General features: G+C 52.9%; 1 protein-coding gene across 1 annotated transcript; it reads right to left on the reverse strand.

The window, feature by feature from the left end:
• Positions 1 to 1,241: 1,241 nt before the first annotated feature.
• Positions 1,242 to 6,736, reverse strand: AQP2 (aquaporin 2). The gene is made up of 4 exons (XM_032294039.1): positions 6,177 to 6,736; positions 3,148 to 3,312; positions 2,733 to 2,813; positions 1,242 to 2,012 (listed from the first exon to the last, which is right to left on the reverse strand). Exons 1-4 carry the CDS (start codon positions 6,534 to 6,536, stop codon positions 1,803 to 1,805), a joined length of 816 nt encoding a protein of 271 aa, XP_032149930.1. The 5' UTR covers positions 6,537 to 6,736; the 3' UTR covers positions 1,242 to 1,802.
• Between the last annotated feature and the right edge of the window lie 4,302 nt (positions 6,737 to 11,038).

An 11,038-nucleotide genomic window follows, 5' to 3' on the forward strand; every position in this document is an offset into this window, starting at 1 on the left:
AAAAGAATTACAGTTCACACAGTATCTTCATCTTTACACGCATCATCTCACTTAATCCCAGTTAATCTCATTTGAGAGCAGTCATACTGGCCTAGAAATTTATAAACCTGGGTTCTAGACTCAGATCTGCCTCTGCCTGGAGAAATCATTTCCCTTCTCTGGTCCTGAGAGTGGCAGGCTGCTCTCTCCACAATAATTGTCTAGTGGTTGGAGCCAGAAGTGGGGAATCATAGGCTGTGGAGAGGCAGGGACAGAAGGAACAGAGATTCCTGTGGTGGAGTAGCTGCTGCCCAAGGATGGGGGGAGTGAGATAGGTGATGGAGGGGTGTTGCCTGGTGCCTGTGGTTGCATGCCTGAGTGCCTTGCCCAGTCAGCCATAAGTGTGTGCTGGGCGAGAGGGCTCACTTGCGAAACTTGAGTGTCTCCTTTCAAGAAGTGTCTAGTTGCAAATCTCCCCCTCTCCCAAGACAAAGGCCAGGGTCCCAGAAAGGGCTTTTGTTTTATCTGCCGAAGTGGGAGGCTAATCTCTAGTCTGGGGCACCCCTGGAGACGGGGTTCCTGGGCACACACATCGTACAGACATGTGCAGCCGCCCACACTCATGCTTCCTCTCTGGAGAGGTTCCCCCTCAACGCAGAAAGGAAATCTTCGGCCAGCAAAGATTTCCTTTTTCCAGAGGGTCCTTCCTTCTTTCCTCCCTCCCTCCTTCCTTCCTTTTCTTTCTTTTCTTTCTTTCTTTCTTTCGTGTGCTTTTGAGATGGACTTTTGCTCTTGCTGCCCATGCTGGAGTGCAATGGCGTGATCTAGGCTCACTGCAACCTCCACCTCCCAGGTTCAGGAGATTCTCCTGCCTCAGCCTCCTGAGTAGCTGGGATTACAGGCATGTGCCATCACACCCAGCTAATTTTGTATTTTAATAGAGATGGGGCTTCTCCATGTTGGTCAGGCTGGTCTCAAACTCCTGACCTCAGGTGATCTGCCCACCTCAGCCTCCTAAAGTGCTGGATTACAGGCGGGAGCCACCGCGCCTGGTCTTCCAGAGGGCATTTCTCGGGGAGTCTCTGGTTGACACCTCTCTACCTCCAGCAATGAGTCCTGGGGCCCAGCGCTGCAAGTGGGGGAAATTTTTCGGGAGGAGCCAGATACCAGCTGGAAATCAAGACCCTCCCTTCAGCTTCTCAAAGTGTCCTCCTTCCTTTCTTCCCCTTCTCCTGGGGATGACTGGCACCCACACTCACCCATTGCAGAGGAAGCGGATCTGTGACATGTTGGTGAGGAAGGGGTGTAAGGGGAAGTGAGAAGTCCCCAGCCATGCACACTTGCACCAACGCAGGCAAACCTGTTCACACTCAGGGGCACCCACAACCTTGCACGTGAGGACAAAGGAGAACTCGGGGATGAACACAGCACTTGCACACTAGTGAAACCAGTTGCACCGTTCCCAGAACCCCCAAGGCAGGGGTCTGTACACTCCCTACCCACTACCTGGGTGCAGGCTCTCCAGAGCTTCCTTCTTCCCCCCACCACCTGCCTCCCTCCCTAGCTCAGCCCTCCGAGTTCCCAGTTCTCTGCAAAAGGCTGGAGGATCCACCGCCGTGTCCACAGTCTCAGGACAGGGGAGCTGCCGGCCCAGGGCTCCCCGACCCCGCAGCCTCCTCTCTGCCTGCTCACAGCACTGGCCTCCGCGCGCACGTCCGGGAAGCAGCTACTCTGCGCTGGGGGTCAACCTCAGACCTGGGGGAGAGTAGGGGCGGGGTGGGCCCGTCCGCCTCGGGCCCCACGGGGCTTCATCGGGGCGGCCCTCAGGCTTTGCTGCCCCGCGGCAGGCTCTGCGGCGAGTGCAGCTCCACCGACTGCCGCCGCCGCACCTCGCGCTCCTCCCAGTCCGTGTCCGGCTCCAGGCCCTTCAGCACCGCCAGGCGCTCCGACCAGCTCTTGGCTGGCGGGAACAGCACGTAGTTGTACAGGAGGGAGCCTAGGATGGCGCCCACCAGGGGTCCGATCCAGAAGACCTACAGGCGAGCGGAGAGGGTGGCTTGGCACCCGCGCCGGCACAGGCACGCGGAGCCTCAGTCTGCGGCTGCACCCCTCCTCCCCACCATTATTCTAGTAAAATGCTTATTTATGTGATTAGCGGAGAAAACATCAGCTACTGGGGAAGACTTGTCATTGCGGGGTTAAGGGTGCGAATTCTGACGCCACTGCCTGTGTGTGAATCCTGATACCACCACTTAAATGCTGTGTGCACCTCGACAAGTTATTTGCCCTCTCTGTGCCTCAGTCTCCTTTCACTGTAAAAATGCCTACCTCCGAGGGTGGCTGTGAAAACTGAATGAGTTAATATTTGCAAGGCATTCAGAACAAGGCCCACCACATACTAAGCACCAGATAAGTGCTAAATACTAAAAATAAAGGGTTAGCTAGCATAAATATGACCACTTAACAGAGATCTAAGGGCCAGGCACTGCATTATCTAGGTGACACCAGCGACCTCACTTACTGTTCCCAAGAAGCCAGGGAGGTAAGCTGTTATCATCCTCATTCACAGATGTGGAAACTGAGTCTTTGACATCAGATCCAAGGGGCAGAACCCAGGCTCCCCAGGACCCCAGGAGGAGTGTGGAGAGTTTGAGGTATGGCAGCTGAGCTCCCATCCCACGCGATTCCAGCCCTTGCTCTCCCTCTAAAGTGGGTTTTTAGAAAAGGGAAGGGCAGGGGGTTTCAACCATTACCCAGTGGTCATCAAATTTGCCAGTGACGACAGCTGGAGCCAGGGAGCGGGCGGGATTCATAGAGCAGCCGGTGTAGTGGATCTGCAGTGGGAGGTGGAATCAAAGAGAGAAGGGAGGTGAGGACAGGGCAGGAAGTCCTCGCCCCACCCTCCAGTCCTCGACCTCAGCCTAAAGAGAAGCCACATGATGGACGATTAACCTCACTTAACTTCACGTCTTATTTACAGAGCTCTGTATTCTTTTGGGGCTGGAGTGATATCTGTCCCTCTGGGGTATCTGGGAGTCAAACCTCTGGGGTGTCTGTTCCTCTTGAGAGTTCTGCTTATGTGTCCCTCTTGGGGTCTCTGTGTCTGTCTCTAGAGTCGTCTCTGTGTCTGTCCCTTCAGGGAGGCTGGAACCCGTGGTGGTGACCTACCCCGAGGAGGTGGCCCAGGACCACGGAGAAGCCTATGGAGAGAGCAGGGGTGGCTGGGTTTTCTCCACGGCGCTCATCGGTGGAGGCAAAGATGCAGAGCACCAGCTGCAGCGTCAGGAAGAGCTCCACTGTCACTGCCTGGCCAGCCGTCGTGGTGTTGCTGAGCTGGGGACAGAGTAGGCAGGTGGGGGGACACTGAGCACATTCTCTTCTCGGGCTCTATCTTCCTGTCCACCTGGAGTCGAGGCACCAGGAGGGCCTCTGGGCTGGGAGCCAGAACATCCGGGCTTGCCAGATGCCTTAGCTGGAACGACTGATCCCTTCTTCCTGGGCCCTGGCCCAAAGGCAGCCCATGATCCCCCAGGACACCCATGGTCCCCCTGCCAGAGGTAGGAAAACCAACTATTCAGCCCATTGGATTCGGGGCTGAGGTTGGGAGCCTGCAGCGTGAGAGGAAAAGGATGCTGAGATCCAGAATTTCTGTTTCCCAAAGAGCAAGAAGGGAAGAGGTTTCAACTGCCACAGGAAGCTCTGGGCCGGGTAGCAGGAAGACTTTCCCCTCTCTCTAGACCATCAGAACCTGTGCAATGAGAGGCCCGTGGCCTTACTTCCTGAGGTCAAATGGCTCCCTGGGACACGGTCTAGGGACTCAGGTCCTGGGGATGGTCCTAGTGTGCCCCTTCCCCCTGAGTCCAGCATAACTTCATTCCCTAACCCTTGCCTGTTCCCCATGGCCTTTCAGACCTCAGATTTGCCCTGTGGGTTTACTTCCTGCACATCCTCTGGAGGTTGGGGTGAGGGCCCCGGAGCTGTGCCAGGCAATGCCTCCACACCCGTGTTGGCTGCCCATGGTCTTGCAGACCCTGCCTTGGGTAAGTAGAGAACTCAGGGCTGAGTAAAGAGGTGATTTCATAACTGGGCTGCACCCAGCACTGGATTTCTCCTTGGGTTTGTCACCCTGTACCCTACACCCTGCCTTCTGGGGCTGGGCCCTGCACCGGGTGCAACACTGACAGCTGTCAGCTCCCACGCTCTTTCCCCAGCCCCTGAAACCCCACCCCTGGGCCTGAGACATCAAGTTGGAACCCTTGGTCTCTCTAGGGTCTAACTTCCGTCCCTCCTGTTGCCCAGGGCAGTGCCTCTAGAGGACAGTGAAAAGAGCTTTGGAAGCAGACACTTTGGAGGCCTCTGACTTGCCATGGGACTATTTAATTTGGCCTCATTTCTCCTTCTGTGAAATGGGCTAACAAAATGGATTCTGGAGGACTGTGTGAGGACTGGAAATGACTTATTGGTTCTGCGACTTGGGTCAATTGACTGTTGAGCCTCAATTTACCACTCAGAATAGGGGGGAATCACAGAATTTCCCTTATAGTGTTGTACCAAGGCTGAGATGATGGCTGGCCTGGCACAGGACTGGTGCATGCCAGTGATAACTTCCTGTTGGCCAGGCTGGCTCTCAGTGTCCTCAGAGGAACATGTGGGATGGTCTTGAGGGTCATCTGGCTCTCCTTTGCCTCAGGGAAAGTTGGTCCCACCACTGCCCCATTCCAGCCAGGCAGGGTTCTCCCCAGGCCCTCAAGGTGATAAATACTGAGCAGTGGCATGGAGGAGCCCTCCCTGCTCTTTCTCTTCTGAGGGCCCCAGTCAGCTGTGAAATGACGGAGGAGGAGGACAGCATGTTCCCCATGGCCTCTTAGTGCTCCCAGTGCCTTGCTGTTAGAGAAGGACTCCCTGGCCAGGCTCTCAGGAAGCTCCTCTTTCAGTCTAACTGGACTTCTTCTTGTTGCAAACTGAACTATTTTGTTCTCAGTGGAAATGAGCCCACTCCTCAGCTTGCCCACTTAGCCTTTCCTTGGCCCTTGGCCCCCAGCCTCATCGTATTTTTCTCTTTAAAGAACAGAGGCCAGGTGTGGTGGCTCACTTGAGGTCAGGAGTTCAAGACCAGCCTTACCAACATGGTGAAATCCTCTACTAAAAATTAGTTGGGTGTGACGTCACACTCCTATAATACTAGCTACTGAGGAGGCTGAGGCAGGAGAATGGCTTGAGGCGGAGGCTGCAGTGAGCCAAGATTGCACCATTGCACTCCAGCCTGGGCAACAAAGTGAGACTCAGTTTAAAAAAAAAAATGAGGAAGGGCCACCTGTGCAGAGAAGGGGGTGGCCATAGAAATTGTGCAGGACTCATCAGAGACATTGAGACTCTTGTCCAGTGGCCCAGGGATGGAACAGGCCAAGAAATACTGGAGACTGAGGCACAAAAGAGGCACTTGCTGTCCTGGCTTGAGATGGGGGTACAGAGTGAGAGTTGATCTGCAGGAGGCACAGGTCATTCCTCCACTCTCGTGTTCCTTGGATTCACAGGACCTGAACAGATCTGAGAGAGGAAGTGGGTGGGACATGGAGGAAGGGACTGTGGCACCCTCAGCTCCCAAAGGGCCCACGGGGCCCAGTTATCCCCTGTATCGTGTAATCAGCAGCCAACTCGTGGGCTCCAGGGACGTCCTCAGGGTTTGGAGGAGTGAGAATGCTCATCGCTGCTTGCAGGGCTGTGGTGTGTCTGTGCCTGGCTGGTAAAGGGCACCTGCCATGGGGCCTGCACACCCTTGAAGTAGAAGAAATACTGGGTCCCTCTTCTCTCTTGAGGACCCTGTGACGAGCACTCCAAGGCACCCCGCAGCTTGGAAAGCATGTCTGCTTGGGACACCAACCCCTGCTAAGGTAAAGCCTGGTCCTCACTGTAATGTAGACATTGAGCCTAACAGAAACCCGCACGCAACTCTTCCTGCATGACGCTCAGGACAGAAGAAGCCAGCAGTCTGTCTGCATCCTGCCTTTGCTCTGGCATCCTTGCTCCTTTTATCCTGAGCCTCCTATGGTGGCTGTGGTCCTGGCTCCAGCCTCTCTCTCTGCCTCTGTCTCCATCTCTCTCCCCACCTCACCCAGAGCCCATCCCTCCCATCTCATCCCTTACAAGGGATTCCCCAGGATCTGCCCCTTGTGGATGGCAAAGTTGTAGCTACTCACAGCGTTGACAGCCAGGTCCCCACGGATGTCTGCTGGTGTGATCTCATGGAGCAGAGCGGCCCCGGCCACAGCCCCCAGCAGCTGGGCAGCCACGTAGAAGGCGGCCCGGAGAAAGGAGACATGGCAGCCTACTAGGCAGGCCACAGTCACGGCGGGGTTGATATGGGCCCCGCTTACATGGCCTAGAGCCTGTACCAAGGTGCCGATACCCAGGCCGAATGCCATGGCGATCTGTAGCACAGAGGGCAGGGCCTGTGGCCAGTTGAGGGCCGAGCCGAGGCCAAAGAAGACGAAGAGGAGCGTGGCCAGGAACTCTGCGAACACGGCCCTGGAGAAGGCTATGGAGCGGAGCTCCCACATGCTAAGCCCTGTGTGGCTGGCCCAGCCGTCACAGGGCCAGGAGGCTCCCTGCACTCTCTCTCACTCTCTCTCCTCTCTTTCTCAAGGCCTCTGGGGAGCCTGGGTCATGGGCATTTATAGGGTCCTTCCACCCTGGATCTGGGCACATGGCCGGGAGGTGGAGTTGTTGAGGCCAATACCTCTTCTCCTCCATGGCGGCCTCTGCCCCCGTGGTCCTTCCCAGCCCACCCGCGTGCCTATCACCCCATCTTGGCCTTCACAGCTGACTAATGTTCCCCATTTAATGAGCTCCAGATAAGGACTGCCGTCCCTGGTTTTCCGTGTTTGTTCCCTTGGTTACCCCAGGCCTGCTGCCCCAGGGCCTCCCCCAGCACCCATGGGGTCTCGTGAATGGGAACCTCTGGTGGGGATGGTGCCCAGTGGCCCTCTCTCTCACTCAGACTGTTGACCAAGGCAGGAGCAACACCTTACCCAAAACTAAGAGAGAGAGTGCATCAGCGCTGCCCCTTCTGGGGACTGGGAAGCTCTTCCGTCAGACCTCCAATTATCCCTGCTTCACAGGGATGGAAAATAACTGGTTGGCTTGTAACACATCTCCAAGGCAGAAAGGTTTGTCTCTCCTGTGCTTGCGTTCTTGAGCTAATCACCCATAAATCATTAAGCTTCACCTTCTCCTGGGAGCCCCTGCCAAATAGCAGCTCCCAGAGCTGTGGGGCACTGGGACCCTGGGCCTCAGTGATGGAGTCAACCTGGGGGTGGCTGAGGAAGCTGAGGGTGTCCATTCCGGCATCAGCCTGTTCCATCTACATGGCTTAACCTTTCTTGTCTTTCTCTGTAAAATGGGGAGAATAAAACTGACCCGGTGGATTGGGGCTTGGATTGCATGGAACCATGTATGTCAAGTGCTCAGAGCAGCACCTGGTCCACAGTAGGTGATCGATGAATATCAGCCCTTCCTCGCAGTATTATTTATACTTTGAGGAGAACAGGTCTTTGCACACTCATGTGTTGGGGTCCCAGAAGCTGTGACAGGTACTAGGAACTCAGGGGAGCTCAGGGACACTCTGGCCACAGGAGAAAGACATTTCTGTGGGACAGTGAGCGGTGCAGGCTTGGGCAGCTGTGATGCCTGATAAGCAGCTCTCTGGCCTTGGTGTCTACTCAGCCTGGCATCTGGGCAATGCTGCCTCTTGCCATCAATGCTGCTGTGGCCACTGGGGTCCTGGAGGCGTTCAAGTCTAGCAGTTTCCCCAGCCCCACTCACTGGCCCTTCCCTAATCCCTCCAGCCTTACTCCCTTTCCTGGGGATTCACAGCAGGGTCGGTCTCAGAGTGGGGGCAGGAGGACGGGCTCCTGCATCCTGCTCTAGCTCCTGTACAGCAGGTCCCTGGGCAAGTCACAGTCCCAGGAACAGAAATCTGGGAGGAATTGGAGACTGGAGTGGAGCGCCTTTTGTCGTATCATGGGGGTGTGGGGTGGGGAGGAGGGGTGAGGACAGGCCCAGGAAGGGGAGTGACTTGTCCAGGTGCTCCAGCAGGTTAGTGGCTGAGCTGAGACTGGAGCCTGGTCTGGAGCTTTCTGCCACACCCCATACTGCCAAGCCACACTCTGTGCCTCAGTTTCCTCATCTGGGCAATGGGAATGTTGATGCCTACCCCATAAAGTTGTTTTGAGAATGCAGTAAGATAATGAATGGGAAAGTATTTTGCAACTGAGAATGTATCATACATATATATGGGGACTCATGACTCCTGCTATTAAGGAGGAGGAGGAAGAGAAAGGGGAAAAGGAAGGGGAGGAAGAAAGAATAAAAATTACCCATACAGAAGGGATGCTCCGAAAGAGCAGGGATTCCTGTGGGGTTTGTTTTCCGATACATTGCCAGTGCCTCACACCGGGCCTGACTCATAGGCACCAGATGCCCTGGCACTCTTCCCTCAGCCATCCCTCCCAACTTCAGGAGAAGATCCGAGGGAGAGGGAGATCCGTGTCATGTGAAGGGGATCTGGGGCCCACTTCCAGACTCTGCACATAGGAAGAGACAAGGACTCAGAGGGGTCTGGCTTGGGTGTGCCTCTCTCCCCACCCAGGGAACATGCCTTCTCCACTCCTTCCTTTTGTGGCTTCATGTATGACTTCTCCTGACCCTCCAACATATTGTCCACCCCACCTGGCCAGGTTCAGGACTGAGCCTGGGAGTCCCCATATATATGTTTGATACATTCTCAGTTGCAAAATACTTTCACATTCATTATCTTACTGCTTCTCAAATGCAGTCCAGTGGTCCCTGGAAAACCTTCTCTTTGGACCTCATAGGAACCGAAGCTGTGACAATGGTTTCTAAATCCACACCCAACAATCAGGTTGCTGTGTACTCTCCGATGGGCCACACACCCTTTCCAGTCTCTCCTCCTTTGGTCAAGGTGTTCGCAATCTTGAGACAGTGACCCCACTGATCCTTGATTCTGGGAAGAACCACTCCTAATCCAGGCGGGTGAAATCTCTTGCTTCCCAATAAACCAGAATAGGTGTGACAGCTTCTCCTTGGAGTCCACAAAGCCCCAACCTGAATTTGCATATGTTTGTGGTGGTGTGTGTGTTGTGTAGTCATTCAATCATGCAATCATACACTTAGAATCTGATGGGATCTTAGAGATTATCTTGCCTGTGGATTCCATTTTACATAATGAGAACATGGATTCCAGAGAGTGCGACTTGCCGCACAGCTTACAGTAGTAGTCAGGACTCACATTCTGATCTGGCCCCTAGTCTGGGAGGAGGGGAAGGGGCCAACAATGACCCAGCTCGTGCCTGTGTTTGCATTTGACTTTCCCTTCATTCCAGGGAGAAGGGAAAGTCATTTCATTCCATCAAAGCTGACGAGGCTGGGCTGTGCTTCTGGCTGGCAGCTCTGCTATCTTGGAGGGATGGCTGCATTTTTTCTATAGCAGCCACTACACTGTGTCTTAGGAAATCGATGTGTCTATGATGCACTATTAATCTATTAATTAAAACATGACAAAAATTGCTGATGGATTCACAGCAATGTGAATGTGCTTAATTCCACTGAACTGTGCACTTAAAAATGGTTAAGATGGTACATTTTATGTTATGTGTATCTTACTACAATTAAAAACAATAATTTTTTAAAACCAGAGAAGGAAAATGACCCCCAAGTTGATTTCTCACCATTTTCAATTTTACTTTTTGAAAGAAGTCTTTTAGGCTGGGCTTGGTGGCCCAGCACTTTGGGAGGCCAAGGTGGGTGGATCACTTGAGCCCAGGAGTTTGAGACCTGCCTGAGCAACATGGCAAAACCCTGTCTTTACAAAAAAATACTCACAAAAAATTAGCTGAGGACAGTGGTGTGCACCTGTAGTCCGGGCTGAGGTGGGAGGATTGCTTGAGCCTGGGTGGCAGAAGGTGCATTGAGCTGAGATTGCACCACTGCCCTCCAGCCCAGGTGAATGTGAGACCCTGTATATAAAAAAATGTATTTTAGATTCATTTAGATATCAGTCTTTAAAGTTAAAATTGCTCTTGTGCATGTATGAAAGGAAATTACAGGCAAAACAAATTGGCTAAAATAGTCCCCAAATTTCTTCACATTCAGAGCCCAATTTTCCCGAAACCCTCTTTGACTCAGAACCCTTGATGTTTTCCTACACGGTATCACCTTCTGTGCCATCAGGAGCGCTGGCAATGTGCCATTCTTTAAAAGATTGTCCACTATTGTTCCCAGCATTTATTTTCAAGCCTCAGATATTCTGCAAGCTTTATTGCCGGTGTTTCCTCGCTTCACGTGTGACTAGCAATCATTTTGCCCTTTTCTTCATAATAAAACAACACCACACAACAGTTCCATTTACTTATGAGGCTCTTCTTTTCTTTTTTCTTTTTCTTTTTTTTTCTGTCCCTAGATTGCTTCAGGAGAGGTTCTTCTTTTCTTAGGTCTCATAAAACACTTGGCTGCTGATTTGCAAGAAAATATGAAATTGTGGTCATTCTTCAACGACAACTTCTTCACTAATATCAAAATCTTGCTCCGCTCTTCTGTCTCCCTGCCTTTCTGCATACGCAATAACTATGTTCAAATGCTAAACCACAGTGTAACCTTTTTGAAGACATTTTAAACAGCAGTTAAGCTGAAGGCATGGCACTCACCTGACCAAACTTAGTTACGCGCCAGCAATGACAGCCACTCCCAGCTGCCACACAACTGGAAGAGTTCTTATGATGAGAAATGAGATACACCTTAGAACTGGTGAAACACAGCAGTTACAAGATTAAACTCATGTGCGATGCCCATTCTGCCATGCACTGTTCTAAACATTCTCGGATATATCAGCTCTCTTAAATCCTCTCACTCATCTCAGGAGCTAAATATTAACATCCTGTTTTTTAAAGATGAGGAAAATGAGGCAGAGAGAGAGGTTAAGTAACTTTCCTGAGATGTCACAGCTAGTAAGTGGGAAGGCTGAATTAGAAGCCCAGTAGTCTGG

Source organism: Sapajus apella, unplaced genomic scaffold (genome assembly GCF_009761245.1).
Source record: "Sapajus apella isolate SASKATOON/1434 unplaced genomic scaffold, GSC_monkey_1.0 scaffold2, whole genome shotgun sequence".
Lineage (NCBI taxonomy): Eukaryota > Metazoa > Chordata > Mammalia > Primates > Cebidae > Sapajus > Sapajus apella.